This window comes from Primulina huaijiensis, chromosome 11 (assembly GCF_012295235.1).
Source record: "Primulina huaijiensis isolate GDHJ02 chromosome 11, ASM1229523v2, whole genome shotgun sequence".
Classification (NCBI taxonomy): Eukaryota; Viridiplantae; Streptophyta; class Magnoliopsida; order Lamiales; family Gesneriaceae; genus Primulina; species Primulina huaijiensis.
Genome location: NC_133316.1, coordinates 19715400 through 19737923, shown reverse-complemented (window position 1 = coordinate 19737923; position 22524 = coordinate 19715400). Strand labels below are relative to the sequence as shown.

General features: G+C 36.3%; 2 protein-coding genes across 3 annotated transcripts; both read right to left on the bottom strand.

Annotated features, from left to right (window-relative positions):
- Positions 1-2847: 2847 nt before the first annotated feature.
- Positions 2848-5560, bottom strand: LOC140987093 (pentatricopeptide repeat-containing protein At4g33990-like). The gene has a single exon (XM_073455485.1). The coding sequence runs from the start codon at positions 5439-5441 to the stop codon at positions 3486-3488; it is 1956 nt and encodes a 651-aa protein (XP_073311586.1). The 5' UTR covers positions 5442-5560; the 3' UTR covers positions 2848-3485.
- Positions 5561-6405: 845 nt separating this feature from the next.
- On the bottom strand, positions 6406-9646 carry LOC140988656 (uncharacterized). Of its 2 annotated transcripts, none has more exons than XM_073457694.1 (5): positions 8317-9646; positions 8084-8142; positions 7852-7980; positions 7337-7472; positions 6406-6853 (listed from the first exon to the last, which is right to left on the bottom strand). In XM_073457694.1, the coding sequence occupies exons 1-5, from the start codon at positions 9019-9021 to the stop codon at positions 6743-6745; spliced, it is 1140 nt and encodes a 379-aa protein (XP_073313795.1). In that variant the 5' UTR covers positions 9022-9646; the 3' UTR covers positions 6406-6742. The 2 variants fall into 2 exon arrangements, with proteins under 2 accessions (XP_073313795.1, XP_073313794.1); XM_073457693.1 differs by having other exon boundaries at positions 6406-6848; positions 8317-9643.
- Between the last annotated feature and the right edge of the window lie 12878 nt (positions 9647-22524).

Sequence of the window (22524 nt, the reverse complement as noted above, 5' to 3'; positions counted from 1 at the left end):
TTTTATAAGCAGATTCTATATTTGAAAGTTTATAGAGTTAGCACGACTGCTAAATTAGTTAGGAGAGTGAAACTACATTAATTTTGTGAATGTGATCCAAAATTGACGTGTGTCAACCTCTTGTGAGGCGTTTTAAAGTCGTGAGGACATAAATAAAAACAGACATATCACAAGTGAGCTGGGTCGTTATAAACTTGCTCAATTTGGCTTGGTTTCTATTTCATCTTTCACTTTCCACATATTTAATATGTCATTCTTGCATGTGCAATAAAAGTCAGCGACTACCATTAGGTGAGTCGAGTTTATAAAGTCGTGGTCCTCTTGATTTATGCACACTCCAACTGAGAACCATCGGTCAGGAGCTAAGCACAAATTACGGTATCTCAAAGGCACAATTCATCATGGACTCTTCCTCAAACGTCAACAAAAACTTGAAATCACTACGTTCACTGACGCCGATTGGGCTGAAATTGTACCTCCACCTCAGCATACGTTGTCTATCTTTGAGGAAATGCTATTTCTTGGTGCTCCAAAAAGCAGCAAACAATAGACCGATCCTCAACCTTCGCAGAATATCGCTCCCTTGCCTGATGTGCCACTGAAGTAATTTGGATCAAGAATTTACTACAAGAGCTTCCCAATTTATGTTCCTTCCCTCCTAGTGTTTTCTATGATAACATTGATGTTGGATCTCGGTTTTCTCGTGTCCAAACGCAGCGAAAGTTTTAAAAATTTTTAGATCTTGACATTCAAGATATATTTGTTTGAGCACTCGTATGGTTTTATGATTAAAACATTCATAGGGTGTTGAAATTTTATACATTTGATGAACGATTCACACGACTCCAACTATTCCGAGGTTAGCGGAGATAGCTCTTGTTGTATATCCCTACGAACGATCTTAAAAAAAAAACTCCTTTCTCTATTCTTCGAATCAGGTCCACGACTAGAAGATTTGTTCATCTTCTAATTTGCACTAGAAAAATTAGAAGAGATTTTACGATGGAGATCAAAGTTTGAGAGACGGCTCAAACTCCTTTTCAAAAAGAGAGGGCCGAAATTTTGGAGAGAAAAGGGAGGCTCCTTTTCGAAAATCTTGTGTCATGGAGGCTATGGTTTTCTAAAAATTATGAGTGTTATATTTTCAACCTCAAACCTCATACATATATATATAAGCTTAGACCCATTAATTAAATCAAATACTTAATGGACTTAAATTACTCTAGTTCAACTAGTTTAATTAATTAATTAATCTTTTAAAGTCCAATTAAGAACATTAATAATTTGTATGTTGGTCTTGTACTCCTACAAGCACATAATATATACACCCATTACATTTAATTTAAATCCATTATAAATTCAAGATTTGAATTTAATATTTAAATTATAAATTCAACTCCTTGAATTTATCACCTCCAAAATTTAATATTTAATGAACTCAACTTTTGAGCTTAATAAATTAAATTCTCAAATTTTATAAATTCAACTCCTTGAATTTATTCTCTCCAAATTTTATAAATTCATAAATTCAACTTCTTGAATTTACTATCTCATAAATTTAACTCCTTGAATTTATTTTCTCAAAATTTAATTATCATAAATTCAACTCCTTGAATTTATTCTCTCAACGAGAACAAATAATCCAGTTCTTGTGTGACCTTCAATGGTTCAGGGATACAGCTAGCCGCGGGTTCACAACATCACAGATGCTAGTCTCGAGCTCAAGCGGCCTTTATCCATGTTTTAGGCTGCTGAATCGACTAAGAACGAATTTAGATCTTACAGTGTTTACAAATCTAGTGTTTACAAATGAGTTTCAACATCGAATTACGATTCATTTGTATTAAAGTATAATCAAGGTTTTTATCTATGTTGTTCACATGAGTATACAGATAAAGAAATAACAAACCATGAAATAATGAATTATATTAAAATAAAGATTGTTTGTTACAATTGAGTCAATAAAATCTCTAGCAACAATTGGCTTACAGGACATCTATTCTAACAATTGATGCTAACATATCTCTCGATCAACCCTGTCTTCAACTCTCCCATGAAACATATTGCCATCACTACCATTTTGTTTGCGACCATGTCGCACGAGGTTCGTTTGTTGTCAACCACATCTCCTCTAAAGATAAACTTTTCGATGCTCTAACCAAGCCACTGTCAGCTATCCCATTCAAGAATCTACGGTCCAACATCGGTATCTCCAATGGGAGCACCGTCTTGCAGGGATGTCAGCGAATCTCCACCTCACAAGCAAATATTGTCACAATATCAACAACCAAATTTCTATCACCAGCTGTTGTAACTAGTTTTAAACCATCCACGTCATGATATGATTCACATGTAATTACGAACTATAAGTGTATAAATGTTGTGATCTGTAAACCAAAATTATATTCAAATAGACATTCACTTTATTATTCTTTATGAAATCGAACTCTGGATCATTAGTCAAATGCTCACATATTCCACTAAATCGGACACTTTCTTGGTGACATAGTTGAAGTTTTGTTGGTTTAATTTGTGTTTGCTGTGTTGTAAATTATTAGTTGTACCATCTATTCAATATTCTATAAAATTAACCCATCAATCAAAATTTGATATTGATATATTATAATTATGTTTGTGATAGAATAATATTACTGTTGAATGATTAAAGATCACTTAAATGAAATTCATTTTGACTTTGCATTTGCTTACAGTAAATTGATAACTATATCATATATTTGGTCAATTTAATGAATTGTGTTCAATAATTTACTTGAAGCTTGTTTTCTCGATACATCATTATTATAAAAATATAGGATTGAGCTATTGATGTAGTCAGAAATATATATAGACATAAACGAAGCAAACCGATAAAATCCAGTTGAATGACCACGAATCGATTCAAATTTTTTTAATAATCTTTCCTTTTCACTTGTGCAGCAATCTCCGAATTGATTACTTGGATTACAACGGGGAATCATACGGCATTTCAACATCAAGGAACTTGCAGTACGAAATGAGTAAGTATCAACAGTCGTCGACCCAACTGAGGAGGGTGGTTGCCTCGCCTCCCCTCGAGCGACAAAAATGGAATTTTTTGTATGATTTTTCGGTAAATTCCTGTCTTCTCCCACTCTTTATATCTCGGCTCCATCCTCAAGAGTCCTGGTTTCAGCCAGGGTCTTTTCTTGTCAGTCTTTTGTATGTTTCAGCTTCTCAGCAGCACATCAATGAAGCAGTTTCTTAAAGAACTTCTCAAGTACTATCCGGGACTGTTCCTGATCTTCCGAGAAATTCTCGAGAAAACATCTTCGGGGACTCGTTCCCCACTATGTGTTGTTTCGAGTGCTTCCCTTCTTTTGTGTTCATTGTTGTGATCCTTGGGTCACTTTTTTATTTACAAAAGAATAGGTTTCTGTTCTGATCGACAGTCAATTATGTCTCTCCTTAAATCAGACTTGAAGCTTACTGGATTATACTCGATAAATCTAGCTCAAAACAGTGGTATAACCCATAATTTTCTTCAAAGATTTGTTGTCTATCATGTTTCTCAACTTCTCAACTTCTTCCCATCTACCATGCTCTGCATACAAGTTGGAAAGAACAACCAAGTAGCTGGTATTTTCGGGGTCCAAACTGTTTAGTTTCTTGACAACAAGTTCTAAAATATCAGTATTTCCACGAGTGTTTTGAACCCCAGCAAGAAGAGCTCCCCATATTCGCTTATCTGGTTCAATAGGCATTTTATACACAAACTCAAGAGCCTCTTCAATGTTTCCTTGCCGGCTAAGCATGTCCACCATGCAAGCATAGTGAGCAAGGTTTGGTCTAATACCATATGTCTCTTCCATCGCATAAAACCAGTTCCAACCCTCATACTCAAGACCACTGTGGCTACAAGAAGAGAGAACCGAAATAAAAATTACATCATTAGGTTCTATACCTAAAGACAGCAGGTTAGAAAAACACTCAAGAACCTCTTCTCCGCAGCCATTGATTGCATAACCATTAATCATTGAACTCCAACACATGAAATCATTGGTGAAATTTTCACTGAAAATGAACTCACCTTGCCTAACTTTTCCAAATCTGCAGTACATGTCAATTAAAGAAGAAATTATAAATGTGTTGGTTGAATATCCGTCTTTTATGATTTGTGCTTGTATGCTTTCTCCTATCTCTATTGCATTAATTGAAATGCAAGCTTGTAACAAACTAACATAGGAGAACTCGTTAGGTTTCTGGTTTGCTAATTGCATCTGTCTTAAAAGATCGAAAGCATCATTAGGTCGACTACTTTGAGCGTAAACTGAGATCATCGCACTCCAGGCAATAAGATCTTTCCTATCAAGCTGGTCGAATAAGCTTCTAGCAGACTCAATATAGCCAAATTTTGCATACACTTGAAGAAGCTCAGTAACTACAAAAACAAATTCAGTAAATCCTGTTTTCAGAACAAGGCTATGAAATCCATTCCTGATAAAATTCTCAACCAGTTCAGAATAAGCTCCAATTACTTCTAGGATGATAAATTCATCTACTTTCTCAAAACTAGAACATCGTAATTTAAGAAAGAGCTCTAATGCCTGCCGTGGAGATTCATTTTCAACACAACCGTGTATCACAATCCTCCAAGAAACAATATCCTTATTCTGCATGTCATTGAAAATAAGAAGTGCTGTCTTCAAATCCCCACATCTAGCATACATACCCAGGAGCGAATTTTGAAAAACTGTGTGAGTATAAAACACCTTTTTGATACAATGATCATGAATTTCTTTCCCGATATTCAATGCACCAAGACCAGCACACACCGGTAATATACTTGCAACTGTCACATGATTTGGCTGCACGCCGAAGAATACCATTTCCTTTAATAACTTGAAGGCATCAAGATGCTCACCATTGCTCACACATGCTGAAACCATTGCACTCCACAACACTACGTCTCTATTAGCTGTCTGATTGAATAATTTCCAGGCATTTCCCATATCAAAAGAAGAGTACACACCAACAAGCGCTGTTACAACCGATACTTCTAAATCAATACACCCCACTTTTATTGCATACCCATGAATCCCAAACACCATATCTCTCGATTCAATCAAACGAACAGCCTTGATCACACTCAAAACCGTCACAAAATTCGAGCTTCGTCTGTTTACGAGAATTGACTTGAAGACGCGTATGGCCTCTCGGGGCTGGTTTTCCCTAACCAAACTCGATATTTTTGACGCCCATGATTTTGGGACGTCGTTCTCGTTAAAATACTCAAAAGGATCGACCAAATTTGGCCTTTTTAGAGGAAAAAGACTGCAACTTCCGCGGTTTGCTGTGACCTGAGAAGATGCAGGGCCTCTTACGGTGATTGCCACGAACAGTTGGTGTGCGAGTCTACAGCGCACCCCATGGGACATGTGAACGTAGAAATAGATAAATTTCATGAGATTGGTTTTCTTACACCGATACTTCTTTTTATAAGCTGCGGAGGCACCATCGGTTGCCTATGGAAATGGATCGTGGCGCCCGTTTGGATTTAATGTGGCGGGTGAGCACTGAGCGGTTTAAACATATACTTAAATTGTAAAATAGTTAAATTTGAGTAATCTCACCAGATATATGTGTAAAAGAGCTAAATTGATTCGAATATGAAGAAATCTTTAACGTTCGAAATATCTATTCGATCTCGAGTTCAATTCGAAGTTCAAAAATTTTATTATTTTTTACTTGAATTTTGTTAGAGTTCAAGTTTAGATCGAAATATTCAAACATATCCGCGAGCTACTAAACTATAAATATTTAAAATGTATTTATTTAATATATAATTATATCATATCAATAAAATATTATAACTCGTTAGAGGCTCGCGTACAATCGAACAAAATAATTTGAGCTCTAATTCTCGGCTAGGAAAAAAGTTCGAACATGTTAGATGTAGCGATCACGGCCGTAGACTGACCCAACATGAGACTCAACTCATGCACATGCACTAGTATTGTGTACTTAAGCATGGAAGTCCTAGGTTCAAATGTTTAGGACGAATGAAACCAATTTTCAAGGGTGAAATATTCTATGAGTGGTGTATATGTAGCATGTGCTGGACCAACCTACGGTCCACGACCAGTAGTAGTTCATAAACATGAGCCGAGTCTCATGTTGAACCAGTTTACGACCCATGGTCGTTCTATTAGAATTCTAATTGAGACCTTAATTGTTAGATATATTTATTTATGTATTTCTAAATATATTAATTTTCATATCATTTTATTAAATGATAAAGAAGATAAAATTTATCTAACACTTACCAATCTATTGACAATTTACAAGCTCATAAACAATTAAATTTGGCTCAAATAAATCGCAAACTATCTTGAGCTAAAGTGTATCATCAAAATTATTCCCAGCTACTTCACTAAAAAATATATAACTCGATTTTTTATTCTCTTGTATACAACAAAGATTCAAGATTCATGGAGAGGGCAATTTCAGCATTTACAATAAAAGAATGAATATCATAACCTAAACAACTAATAATTTTACACATACCATGATTCATGAGAACCATACATTTTCTACAAATGATCTGCAGCCAGAACAGGTGTTGTTTCATATATCTCGTCTCGCCTTTTTAAAGACACATAAGAAAAATCTGCATTGCTACTTGAATTTTCACCTAGCTCGGGTTCCTGAAAAGTTCCGTAAGACGCTGAGTAGGCTTGAGGAACTTCCAGTGAAATTGCCCTCTCTATTGCTGCTCGGTGCTCCTCCTGGTGTTCTTTGGCAAGCGATGCCTGCCGATCCATCTTCTGAGCTGCAGGAATACCCATAATTGGCTCGACTTCTTGCATAGACTGTACTAGGAAAAGAGAACATTTTAGTGTTTTCGCAAAAAATGAGAACCCACAATTGATCTCAAGATGACGAATTTTTTCTATGTCATTTTTCTCATGCTAGGACATGTCATATTTTTGAAAGCAAGAGAAAACACCGTTATGACTAAGGAGTGAAACCATCTCAGGTGGTTTAAATAATCACAAGTGTCTCCTTCTAGGCTGCTATTCTATCCAACCGACTCCACTATCAACTATTCCATGTCCACCCTAACTTTTCGAAAATAGTTGACATAAAGTTGGTATATAAGAGGCCACTGCATAGTCTAATAAAGTCATTCTTACCTCTTTCACTGTCTGATATGGATCAGTATCTTACAATAACAATGAGATACAAACGATACAGCTCGAAATTCTCAAAGTTTATGGTAAATAATTTGAAGAACATTATCACGACTATGGTACGCTACACTTAATACGAGTGCACTAATTATAAATTGAGAACTTACACCAAGCGCTCTTTGAGATTCTTGGAGTATCCAAATAATGGCGTGATCTGAAGTTGAGTTGCATGAGAGGACCATGTGCTCAAATCTACCATCCACAGGTACTGCTGTCCTTACATGAGGCGAAATTTCATCACAACTGCACATAAAACAAAGAAATAAAAATACGATCTCAACTCAGAATAATGCAGAATCACTCAAATAAATTGAATAAACAATGTTCATACAGCTGTATGTCCAATCATATAATAAGTTATCTAGGATATCACCAAATTTGCTTCATTCGAGAGGAACCTCGTCTTCGTGTTCTGTGGCAATGCATGCCTTGATGATTACTCAACATCTTTCCATTTTCATATCTTAAAGATGAGAAATTTTCGCTCCCCATATAGCATATAGAGCAGATCAAGAATTATGATTTTTAGGACCCTAGTTCCTTGTGTCATCTATTCCGAAATCTCCAAATCTCGAGACTTCATCAAAGTAGTACATCATGTTATAAGACTTGAAATGCATACCTGAAGGGCTTCCGCACGATTATGTGATAGAGGCGACCAGGTGCATATAGGCGTCTTGGATCCTTGAGCATCTTTTCTTCTAGTGTGCACGTATCTTTCAAGCACATCACGCACAGCAGACAAGGGAAACTATCCAAGGGAATCCGTATTAGTGCAACATTCTTTTACTTCTGATAGTGGTTATTTTATAATAAAGTAAAACAGAAAGGCGGCAAGACCTGCAATCTTTTACCAGAAAAGGGATTTGAAGAGATTTTCCAGCGCAACTGTGGTACGGGGTAAGAAATCATCCTGGTAAACAAAGATACTAACATAAATTAAAAAAAATGTATCTAGGCTGCCAAAAAACATGAGCTGAACTCAAAGAAAGTCATGAACAAAATAAGTTGTACCAGAATATTATGTTATCGGGGACAAAACAACACATAGAGTAAAGACCACCAAAAATAAACACAAAATTATCACCTGAAGCACAACAGAATTAATTACGTCTGCATATCTCACGGCCAAGTTCAAAGATATACACCGAGCAGGAGCAATTGCGAAGCTCCTAATTCTTTTCCTCTCAATGTACCCCAATTTTTCTCTATCCTTCACTACCAACATAGTTAGCAATGTAACGACTCCTGCACCAAGCGAATGTCCAGCAAACGTCAAAGTATAATCAGGATTCTCCTCAATAAGATTTCTTAAAATATCACACTCTTCTTCAAGAACGTATTGAGCTGCCTTCAAAAGCCCGTTATGAACATAACCGCCATCAAATGTCGTCTGTCCCAATTTGTTATCAAGTAAGAGCAGAAAATCACATTCTTTAGCCAAATTGAGCCCTCTAATCGCTACAACTATATCTGTGTTCTCGTGATCAAGGTAAATCATGTACGGCGAAACTCTCCCAAGTGTATCCTCATAATCTTTTTTTGATACCACCCAATCTGAATTGATTCCATACCCTTCGGGAGGAGCCCAAAGGGGGTTTTTAATATCTTCTTCATAGATGGATAGGATATATCGACAGAGTCGAGGTACGGGCTCGAATTCAGTGGCTGTTGCAAGACCCCAGTTTTGGCTTTCATGGCCTGCGGTGTATAGGAATTTCTTCCACACCCAACGAAGGCAAGCTAAACATGATACACATTCAACAAGTGGGAGACAGCAGGCAACAGACATTGATTTCTAAAAGCTAAATGATACGCAGAGGTAAAGACAATTTTCACAGCAAAAGTATGAGATGTCCTGATGAAGCCAACGGATTTCTACAATCTTGGCGAAATTCAAAAGGGCAGTGATTTATTATTCTATGTTTTCGAATTTTTTGAAATACTGGATGGATGAGAGATGCACAAGGGGTAGTTAAATCATGGTAACATAATCTACAAGAATGGAAAATAAAGGGTCAATGAATCAAAAGAAATGAACTTTTCCACAACCAAATATCTGAAAAGTATGCGTCAAAAGCATGAAATGATCAAAATGCAAAATCACCAACCAAGAACTGAGCCAGAAGAATTGGACTAAGGAATTTTCCCAGAAGCCTCGATGGGGTAGTCATAAATCAACTACCCCACTTCAAAATAGCTCAAGAAAATCAAGATTAAACAATAAATAGGAGTTTCAGGTCTAACGAACTTATCTAATAAGCAAGGAACAAATTAATCTGTGGAAAACCCAAAAGGAATCGAAGTTTCCCAATGTAAACTGGACGTTGTCCATATCGCCATCATGAAGGCTGCTAAGAAATAAAAATAGACACAAATTGTTTTGGGGAAAAATCTGCAAGTGTATCAATTTATGTAATCATAAGTTTTAATCTTCTAAAAAAATATTTTTAAAATTGAAGAAATAATTCCATATATTTATAAATAATAAGAAATTCACAAAAACATGGAAAATATAATAAAATCTTAAAAACATTTAAATATGAAAGAATGTAATTTTGTAGAGAATTTGTTGTTTTGAGTCTGTTTGAGTTGTTTTTTGTTTCCGTCGATACTTCCCTTCTTATTTATTGTTGAGTAGGTCATCTCTACCAATATTCACAATAAAAAGTAATACTTTTAGCATAAAAAATAATACTTTTTCATTGATGACCCAAATAAAATATATGTCTCACAAAATACGACCTGTGATACCGTCTCTCACAAGTTTTTGCCTTTATTGTTTGGACGGTTCTCCCCATTACCCATTTTCATTCTTCACGATCCATTTCGATATGGTCTACAAAATTGATTACTCGTTGTTAGGTTAATTCAAAATGATCTAAAACAAATATTGGCCTTTCCTTGTGCAATTTTGTGGGCTAAAATTTTTATTGACTTCGAGCTTTTCAAATACAGAGCCTAATTGTATTTTTGGTGCAAACAAATGCCTCGCACAACATAGTTAAATGTGTGTTCAGTGTTGGTACATCGTATTCTCGCACCCAAGACGCAGCGGAAGTTTAAAATTTTTGTTCTTGGGTGTCGTGTGTTTAAAACCATTCATAGGGTGTTTAAATAATTATACCTTTGCGTTTTAACCGCTGGACTCCAAACTATTCCGGTTTTTACCCGGAGATAGTCCTTCTTGTAAATCCCTACGAACGTCTCTTCAATTTTGATCGCCTAATTAGGTCCACGATCAGAAACTTTGTTCCTTGCTTGGATTGCACTAGAAATCGCAAACAATTTCTTCCTTGAGACTGTACATCCGAATTTCCTAAATCCGGAGTCGGTGTAGCGACGACATAAGGAAGAAACTTGTGGCCAAAATTTTCTTCACCCCTTTTCTCTCTCTAGCCGTAAGTTTTCCCCCAAAACCTTTTAAATGGTCGAGAGCTTTTTTTCTAAAAAAGGGTGGGAAGATTTTTTTCTCTTCTTTTATAATTGATTCTCAATCAATTATTAATTAAGCTAATTATCTCCATAATCATGTTTGACATTGACTTCCTTTCCAATTTTGCCGTGAGGTTGCTTTGCAATTGAGAAGGAATTCTTGTGAATTTTATGGAAAAAAAATCTCTCTTGAATTATGTCCTATCATGGTATATTTATAGAGTGAGACTCATAATCTAATTAGGAGTCCTTCTCCCACAAGAACTCTATATTTTCATTATAATTAAATTCTCATATAATTAATATATAATGTATTTATTAACCTTTAATAATACATGATATAATAATATCATATACCCATATTTTATATCACCATATAAAATATATATATACATGTATATGCATATTAAATTAAATAACCATTATTTAATTTATAAATTAACTCTTTAGTTAATTTAATTCTAGACTATTCTAGAATATTTATGAGAATTTGTACATGTTAGTAGTCACCACTACTAGCACCACTTATTTAATTAGTAAATTCAAAATTCACTAAATAAATGATTTCGAACTCATTATAACCCCGATCGACGATCTGAAAGAACCGATGTACCAAGGATACAACTCTTGTTCATATAATGAAAATCGAAAATTTCGAATATCAAAATTTTCACTTACCATATTGGGCAGCTACCAGTTTTAGTGAACTCCTTCACAAAACAGGCAGTTCCACTCTCCTTCCTTATTTAGCAATCATGCCAATTTCCATCCTATGGAATCAGCTCATAACTCCTTTATAAGCTTCTTGTTTGATCTCCATCAAACTATAGTCGCCAAATTCCAACTCCTTGAAATTTGACTATCTCAACGGGAACACAGAATCCGATACTTGTGTGACCCTCAATGGTTCAGGGATACAGCTAGCCGTGGGTTCACATCTCCATGTGATTCAGAATAACATTTATTCTTATTCGGGTTTACCCTAGTTAACCCCATTCTTTTCATCAACTCCTTGATCAAGAATGTCAGAACTCATTTCTGATTGCACCCATCGGATCATGGTAAGAGCGTCTAGTAGCATCGCCCCATGATCCCCTAGGTATCACTGATAGTGCCTGCAAGAACCTTTAGTCATGGTTAGCGTACAGTACGGTCCCTTCAACACATATATCCCGATCGAATCTGCAACCATTGGTATATCGAGAGTTGCATATGAATTCGATAACGATGTGATTTATCTTTGAGTATTAATAGTGGCATGGTATGTACAACTAGGAAAACACCTTTTCCTAAAGCACATTTCTTGCTCTGGCCAGAGACTCCTTGCACTATTAACTCATCAGATCACATAGGATATCTTCACCCGTAGGCGAACGGTGAATCCCCGACTACAATGTGTTTGCTCCTACGTATTTCGAAACTACACCCAACCTCGCCACCTGATGACCCTCAATGGAGTCGGTAAACGGATCAAAGTGCATGCTAGTACGTATAGCCCCTACATTGTCCCGGGTCAAAGGACTAATGGTGTACAACCATAACTGCGGACTATTCCACTCGATAAGTGAGAACCACTTGGACAGTCCGAGGGAGGGTTGCTCAGTGCATCATCATATGATCACCCATCTGTGTGAATGGACATCTCCATGTCCTTGCCAATGAAACATGGCGTTTACATCACAGATGCTAGTCTCGAGCTCGAGCGACCTTTATCCTTGTTTTAGGCGGCTGATTCGACTAGGAACCTGTTTAGAATATACGATACACTTCCTAATGAGTTTCATGATCTTACGTTGCGACGCAGACCTCATGGTACCTTTTGTATATTCAAGGACTTTATCTATGCAGCTTACATGGGTATACAGATAAAGTATAATGCCATAATCGAACGAAATCGTAAAATATTATTAAAATAAAGATTGTTTTACATTAGAGTCAATAAAAGCCCTAGCCACAAGTTGGCTTGCCGGGCACCTACTCTAACAATCTCCCACTTGCCCTATAGCCAACTACCCATAGATCTTAGACCCATTGCTTCGCGATGCTTCTCTTAACAATGGTCCTGGCAGGGGCTTCGTTAGTGGATCAGCAACGTTATCTGCGGAGGATACTATCTCTACCGATATGTCTCCTCTTCCCACAATCTCCCGGATTATATGGAACTTCCTCAGTATATGTTTGGATCGCTGATGAGACATCGGCTCCTTTGCTTGCGCAACGGCACCGGTGTTGTCACAGTAGACCGGGACTGGATCAACTGTTTGAGGAATGATACCCAACTCTTGGATGAAATTCCTCATCCAAACAACCTCCTTTGCTACATCCGATGCAGCTATGTATTCCGCCTCAGTGGTTGAATCCACTGTAGTGTCTTGCTTGGACCTCTTCCAAGAGACAGCACCACCATTGAGCTTGAATACAAATCCAGAGGTAGATTTTGAATCATCCACATCTGATTGGAAGCAAGAATCAGTGCAGCCTTCCAATTTTAATTCTCCACTCCCGTATACCAAGAACAAATTCTTAGTTCTTCTCAAGTACTTAAGAATGTCCTTTACTGCTTTCCAATGCAGTAGTTCGGGATTCGACTTATATCGGCTTGCAACACTCAGTGCATATGCAATATCAGGTCGAGTAGATATCATACCATAAATAATACTGCTTATGACAGACGCATATGGAATGCGGCTCATGGTCTCTATCTCTTCATCAGTCTTTGGGCACATAGACTTGGATAGATTCACACCATGAGACATTGGGAGATATCCTCTCATGGACTCCTCCATAGAGAATCTCCTCAGTATGGTATCGATATATGTGGATTGGGTGAGCCCTAACATCCTCTTTGATCTATCCCTATAGATCTGTATTCCTAATACATATGATGTTGCACACATATCCTTCATGGAGAACTTACTAGCTAACCATACTTTAGTTGACTGCAACATCCCTACATCATTCCCAATGAGTAGTATGTCATCAACATAAATTACTAGGAATGTCATTGTACTCCCACTAACCTTCTTGTATACACAAGGTTTCTCAGGATTTTTGGTAAAATCAAACTCTTTGATAGTGTTGTCAAACCTGAGGTTCCAGCTCCTTGATGCCTATTTGAGTCCATAAATGGATCTCTGAAGTTTGCATACTTTATGCTCACTTCCTACTGATGTGAAAACTTCAGGTTGAGACATGTAAATCTCTTCCTTAATCTATCCATTAAGGAACACTGTTTTCACATCCATCTACCATATTTCATAATCATACCATGATGTTATGGCTAGAAGTATCATAATAGACTTGAACATTATGATTCGAAAAGGTTTCCTCATAGACAACACCTTGCCTTTGAGTATATCCTTTTGCTACTAGTCTAGCTTTGAAGGTCACCACCTTCCCATTCGCTCCAAGTTTTCTTTTGTAAATCCATTTGTATCCTATGGGAACAATTCCCTTAGGTGGATCTACTAAGGACCATACTTGGTTCGAATACATGGAGTCCATCTCGGACTGCATGGCTTCAAGCCATCTAGATGAATCGGCATCAGACAATGCTTCCTTGAAATTTCTTGGATCACATCCAGGAATGGGCTCATCTTGGCCCTCTTCAAGAAGCATGCTCAACCTATTAGGCGGCCTTGAGATCCTTTCGGATTTTCTAAGAGCTTGTGTTTCTTTGATTGGCTGTTGGGGTGTGGGTTCTGCTATTTGTGTAGTAAATGGTTCTCGAATCTCATCGAGTTCTATCATCCCGCCTTTTCTATCCAATAGAAATTCCTTCTCTAAGAAGGTGGCATTCCTTGAAACAAACACCTTTGTTCCACTAGGATAATAGAAGTAACATCCAACAGAGTTCTTTGGATACCCCACAAAGTAGCACAAATTGGCTCTACTATCCAATTTGTCTCTCACTGCCTGCTTCACGTAAGCAGGGCATTCTCATATTCTTAAGTAATAATATTTGGGTGGCTTTCCCATCCATATCCCATATGGAGTTTTATTAACTGTCTTTGAATGGACTTGATTCAACAACCTTACCAATGTTTCAGGCTCATATCCCCAAAGGGATGACGGCAACTCAGTGAATCTCATCATAGATCGGACCATATCTATCAATGTCCGACTACGACGTTCTGACACACCATTCAACTGCGGTGTGGCAGGCGGAGTCCACTGTGAGAGAATCTCATTCTCTTTAAGGTAGTCTTGAAACTCAGTACTCAAGTATTCTCCACCTCGATCTAATCGTAGTGTTCTAATACTCTTTCCTAACTGTTTTTCTACTTCTGCTCTGAATTCTTTAAACTTTTCAAAGGCTTCAGACTTGTATTTCATTAAATACACATACCCAAACCTCGAATGGTCATCGGTAAAGGTGATGAAGTAGGAATGGCCATATTTTGTGCTAACACTTAGCGGGCCACACACATCTATTTGGATCAAATCCAACAGATTATGTGCACATTCCACTTTCCCTAGGAAAGGGGTCTTGGTCATTTTTTCTTTCAGACAGGATTCACATGTCTCTAGAGAGTTTATGTCTGACGAATCAAACATGCCATCTCCCACTAGCTTGTGCATCCTTCTTTGAGAAATATGTCCTAGTCTAACGTGCCACAAATGTGTTTGGTTTAGACTATCTTGTTTTTCTTTTGGTTGTCGTTGAAATCGTGTTTATTTGGACATTCACTTATCATTGCCAAAACATTTCTGGCCCATATAATTTCTTATGCCCTGACTTCTTGCAGTGAATCAAACATGTTCTAACATTTCGGAATATGTCAAATTCCAGGCCCACCACCTTCTCAATAGACCCAATCATACTAACACCATGCTCATGGGCAAGAGCCCCATCTTGCATGCGTGTAGTAATGTGTTCTTGAAAGTGGCGTGCATCATTATGCGAGTTTCATGCACCATGCAACTCTTGCATGTGCATTCGAATGTCAACAGCATTCAATATTTCCTCAAAACTGTCTCTACAGTTCATTTGACTTAGAAGTAAGCATATTACACTTTAGCTTGCATACTATGGTCCCACCATCTTGCACGCTTTGTCAGTTCAGCAAGACATACATTAGTGTGTATGTNTTTGGACATTAACTTATCATTGCCAAAACATTTCTGGCCCATATAATTTCTTATGCCCTGACTTCTTGCAGTGAATCAAACATGTTCTAACATTTCGGAATATGTCAAATTCCAGGCCCACCACCTTCTCAATAGACCCAATCATACTAACATCATGCTCATGGGCAAGAGCCCCATCTTGCATGCGTGTAGTAATGTGTTCTTGAAAGTGGCGTGCATCATTATGCGAGTTTCATGCACCATGCAACTCTTGCATGTGCATTCGAATGTCAACAGCATTCAATATTTCCTCAAAACTGTCTCTACAGTTCATTTGACTTAGAAGTAAGCATATTACACTTTAGCTTGCATACTATGGTCCCACCATCTTGCACGCTTTGTCAGTTCAGCAAGACTGACATTAGTGTGTATGCTATCCGAACTTAGAACAATTTTCCCAGCCAATCTTGAAGATTAGTGTTCGGTTAGCTTGTTTTATTAACAGATATGAATTATGTAACGAAATCATAAATATACTGATATGGAAACAGAATAAACGTTACTGACTATTTTAAAATATTTTGTAAGACGTAAAATATGGACTTTTGTTTTTACGAATTGCCTCCCACTATTTTGACATTTTCACCACCCTCTGATGAAAAACGAGAAATCCAATTTCCTTAGTGAGTACGCAAGGCCCAATTGCGAAATTATGATCCCAAATAATATCAGCCAATCATAACTTCCAAAAGGTAGAGCCCAATTGCAACTCTTTGCAACCCTTACGTAATTTTGCCTCACGTTTGAGGAGGGTCCAATAATATGATCCCCTTTCTCTTCACGTGTCGAGCCCGGCCCATCAATGTTGAACCTTAATGGACGGTCGCCATGAGATCCCCCAATAATATGAGCCGAAGTCATGGGAGTTCCACGTAGTTCACATCAAATATGTCAGTGGAAGTCACAGCTTTCCGGCGTCCAGGCCTCCCCAATAATATGAGCCAGACACTGACCGCGGGTAGCGTTCATCATGCAACCACCGTTGATGGAAGGCAAGGAATTATTAAACTTTCTTTTAATTATCCTTTTAATGGGCTTGATTTAAATTTTGGATCTCATCCAAAATGAGGGATTTTAATTTTAAAAATTTGTCTCATCATTAATTTTAAAACTCGTGCCATGATTGTTTGTATGATTGCGGATTCATGCAACTCTTGTTATTATATTAATAATAACGCACATACTGATTATTTATAATATATCACATACATCATAAATAATAATAAAGGATGATCGATAACCGAGAGCTAATTGATCCGTACGAGCCACATACGGATCCATGTCCATAACCTAGGGAAATGCAGGGATGCAAATGCAACTATTACATAAGCTTCCAAAATTTACATGTCTTCGATCTTCAAAACTCTTTCGAGGATCTCGGGCCCACCGTCTTCAAATCTTGATCTCCCACTAATTCTAATATTTACATTAAATATCTATGGCACATTGGGATACAAATTTAGGGGTGGGAACGGACCATAAACCAGGTCCACTTTTAATTATCAAATAATAAAAATACAACATGTAAAAACCTAACATACACCTAGCACATTGGTCATGACTCTCGATCATCCTTTTAACATATAATATCATATATTATATAAATCCGATAATATCACATATTATCAATAAATTGTGTATCTCGTAAATTATCACTAACCGCCATAATTATCAAATTAAATAAACACTTTTATTTAATTTCAAATAATTAAATTTCTTGTAAAACACCTTTTACCATAAATAATTAAAATCATATTTCAATTATTTATTTTGTAAGAAATTGATTTTATAAAATTATTGCAGGGGTAAAATCGTCCGTATTTTCGTAAAATATCAATTTAACCCAAAATTTTAAAAAATCAGAAAATCGCCCCCGGGCCCAAACAATTCAAGCCCACGACCCAGCGCGGTACCCGAGACTTTCCCAGGCACCCGCTGCCCGATCCGATCGAGCGCTGGCTGCGCGCACAGGCGCGCAGGCCCGTGCGCGCGCTGCGCGCGCGCCTGCCGTGCAGCGCCTGCTCGCCTGCCGTGCCGCGGCTGCTGCGCGCGCGTCTGCCCGGAACAGTTCCGGGCAGACCCAAAAAAAATTTTAGGGGCGTTTTTCATAAAAATTCTTACGCGGTTAGAAATAATAAACTCAACACAATTTAATTAAAACAAACGATTGAGAATAACCTGGCTCTGATACCACTGTTGGTACATCGTATTCTCGCACCCAAGACGCAGCGGAAGTTTAAAATTTTTGTTCTTGGGTGTCGTGTGTTTAAAACCATTCATAGGGTGTTTAAATAATTATACCTTTGCGTTTTAACCGCTGGACTCCAAACTATTCCGGTTTTTACCCGGAGATAGTCCTTCTTGTAAATCCCTACGAACGTCTCTTCAATTTTGATCGCCTAATTAGGTCCACGATCAGAAACTTTGTTCCTTGCTTGGATTGCACTAGAAATCGCAAACAATTTCTTCCTTGAGACTGTACATCCGAATTTCCTAAATCCGGAGTCGGTGTAGCGACGACATAAGGAAGAAACTTGTGGCCAAAATTTTCTTCACCCCTTTTCTCTCTCTAGCCGTAAGTTTTCCCCCAAAACCTTTTAAATGGTCGAGAGCTTTTTTTCTAAAAAAGGGTGGGAAGATTTTTTTCTCTTCTTTTATAATTGATTCTCAATCAATTATTAATTAAGCTAATTATCTCCATAATCATGTTTGACATTGACTTCCTTTCCAATTTTGCCGTGAGGTTGCTTTGCAATTGAGAAGGAATTCTTGTGAATTTTATGGAAAAAAATCTCTCTTGAATTATGCCCTATCATGGTATATTTATAGAGTGAGACTCCTAATCTAATTAGGAGTCCTTCTCCCACAAGAACTCTATATTTTCATTATAATTAAATTCTCATATAATTAATATATAATGTATTTATTAACCTTTAATAATACATGATATAATAATATCATATACTCATATTTTATATCACCATATAAAATATATATATATACATGTATATGCATATTAAATTAAATAACCATTATTTAATTTATAAATTAACTCTTTAGTTAATTTAATTCTAGACTATTCTAGAATATTTATGAGAATTTGTACATGTTAGTAGTCACCACTACTAGCACCACTTATTTAATTAGTAAATTCAAAATTCACTAAATAAATGATTTCGAACTCATTATAACCCCGATCGACGATCTGAAAGAACCGATGTACCAAGGATACAACTCTTGTTCATATAATGAAAATCGAAAATTTCGAATATCAAAATTTTCACTTACCATATTGGGCAGCTACCAGTTTTAGTGAACTCCTTCACAAAACAGGCAGTTCCACTCTCCTTCCTTATTTAGCAATCATGCCAATTTCCATCCTATGGAATCAGCTCATAACTCCTTTATAAGCTTCTTGTTTGATCTCCATCAAACTATAGTCGCCAAATTCCAACTCCTTGAAATTTGACTATCTCAACGGGAACACAGAATCCGATACTTGTGTGACCCTCAATGGTTCAGGGATACAGCTAGCCGTGGGTTCACATCTCCATGTGATTCAGAATAACATTTATTCTTATTCGGGTTTACCCTAGTTAACCCCATTCTTTTCATCAACTCCTTGATCAAGAATGTCAGAACTCATTTCTGATTGCACCCATCGGATCATGGTAAGAGCGTCTAGTAGCATCGCCCCATGATCCCCTAGGTATCACTGATAGTGCCTGCAAGAACCTTTAGTCATGGTTAGCGTACAGTACGGTCCCTTCAACACATATATCCCGATCGAATCTGCAACCATTGGTATATCGAGAGTTGCATATGAATTCGATAACGATGTGATTTATCTTTGAGTATTAATAGTGGCATGGTATGTACAACTAGGAAAACACCTTTTCCTAAAGCACATTTCTTGCTCTGGCCAGAGACTCCTTGCACTATTAACTCATCAGATCACATAGGATATCTTCACCCGTAGGCGAACGGTGAATCCCCGACTACAATGTGTTTGCTCCTACGTATTTCGAAACTACACCCAACCTCGCCACCTGATGACCATCAATGGAGTCGGTAAACGGATCAAAGTGCATGCTAGTACGTATAGCCCCTACATTGTCCCGGGTCAAAGGACTAATGGTGTACAACCATAACTGCGGACTATTCCACTCGATAAGTGAGAACCACTTGGACAGTCCGAGGGAGGGTTGCTCAGTGCATCATCATATGATCACCCATCTGTGTGAATGGACATCTCCATGTCCTTGCCAATGAAACATGGCGTTTACATCACAGATGCTAGTCTCGAGCTCGAGCGACCTTTATCCTTGTTTTAGGCGGCTGATTCGACTAGGAACCTGTTTAGAATATACGATACACTTCCTAATGAGTTTCATGATCTTACGTTGCGACGCAGACCTCATGGTACCTTTTGTATATTCAAGGACTTTATCTATGCAGCTTACATGGGTATACAGATAAAGTATAATGCCATAATCGAACGAAATCGTAAAATATTATTAAAATAAAGATTGTTTTACATTAGAGTCAATAAAAGCCCTAGCCACAAGTTGGCTTGCCGGGCACCTACTCTAACATTCAGTCCATGTTATATTGTGCTTCTTGGGCCACAATTATTTTTTTCATGAAATTCGGTACAAAACATTAAAAATCTGTAACATATATATGATATTGCAGAACAAATTGTTTTAAATCTGGTATAAAAAATAAATTTTTGAGTATAAAATTGGAACAACTATATTAATATCAACTTTCTACACTTGTTTTGTGCTCAAATATCACATATTATTACCCAATTTGAAAGAGTTTATACTGCAATATCATATATTAGTATCACATTTTTAATATTTTGTACCAATTTTCATAAAATAACACGTGTCATTAATATCATAATTTATAATACATGTTTGAGTATTCAACAATCATATATTAATATCAGAGTTGAAACAATTAGTACTCAAATATCTTATATCAATACCAAATTTTCAATGTTTTGTACCGAATGTTTATCCAAAAAAAATGTCATTAATACCAAAATTTGTTATGTTTGTTTCGATACTCAAAAACCATATATCAGTGTCAGATCTGAAACTTTTACTTAAATATCATATATTAATAGCATTTTTTCAAGATTTTGTACCGAATTTAGTTCTGAAATATCATATATTTATTCTAAATTTGTAATATTATGTACCGAATTTCATCTTACAAAACATATGTAAGCCCATAGAGTATAGAAATATTTTTTGTGTCAATCAGAATTACAAAAAAAAAATCGATCTCACATTCTCTAGTTCTTCTTCTTACAATACAAACTGTTCGTACGTTGGCTGGCAACCTTCATATATTACACCAACTGCTTCAAATTCCTGCAGAGTTTACAGCGAAATTTGCTAATTACATGGTCTCTGGTGATCGCTGTTTTTAATTTTCCTGCAACACTATGGATTATGTTTATTTCTTTGTACTTATGAGTAGTTATCTCTCGGATTCTTGGTTGAGTTATTGTTCATTTCATCTTTTTTTTCCAGAAGTTTATAGTAATGCTTATATATCGTGTGCAAACTAACTGTTTGTAAAAAAATCAAACCCACTCTGTAAAAATTTTGATGCACTTTGTGTTTCTTATTACGAGGTTTGACATATTATAAGTTCATGTATTTATTTCCTTTATCCCCATTTGGTTTTTATCATGGGGTTGACAGATGTTTCAAGGATGAAGATTTGCATATATGTTCAAATTTGGAATATAGTTGATTAATTAACTATACTTCGATGGTAGGCTTCAAGATTCTCAGGTAATGTGAAGAATATTGAATCTTTCAAGAATACAATATTATCATATATCATTAAAACGTATGTTCTACTAATCAATAATTATATTCACCATAGTTAATGTCTTGCTCTACTAAACAAATAAGTTTGTTGGTGTTTTTAACTAATTTTTTTTTGGAATTTATGCTTCTTATATGATCGTGAAAGCATTGATTTTTATTCTGTTTGAGTTTGATGTGTTTCTAATTTGACTTGGTGCATTTTTACTTAAGAAAATGTATCAGTGCTTGGAATAATTCTTTAAGATCACAGTTGTTCTAAATGTTGATCGATGTATATTGTTTGATCGAAAAATCTTTATTTACTTCATGATATCAAAAATTTTGTACTAAATCAATGAATCCTACTTATTATGTCTTCAATGTTTCGGATACTTGCATCAAAAAACATATATATAAAGAACATATTCGTTAAAGGATTTTGCATTCAAGTGTTGAAATAATATCTTTATTATTGAATTCTTGAAGTTATAACATACTCTCATGTATATGTATATATCAATTGTATTTTGATCTTTAATTTGTTTTAGAACCTTTCAAATGGTGTATGTATGTTTTGCGAATATTTGAGATGTTTTTCTTTGTACAATCCATTTATGGGAGAATTATGCTAATATTTTTGAAAATTTACGATAATAATTGTGTGTTATATTAACACAAAAAAAATGTTTAAAAAATACGTATCTCAAGAAAATATATATTTATAATTTATTTGTGTAAGAAAATGTCAATAATACATAGATAACTTGATTTAAAAAAATGTTTTCATTGAATATTGAAAATATCATAAATAAGTCAAACATCTTATGTTAATTTAAAATAAAAAATATAAATGTAAATCAAAGCGTTACCTAACACCCGCGTTGCGTGGGTGGGCA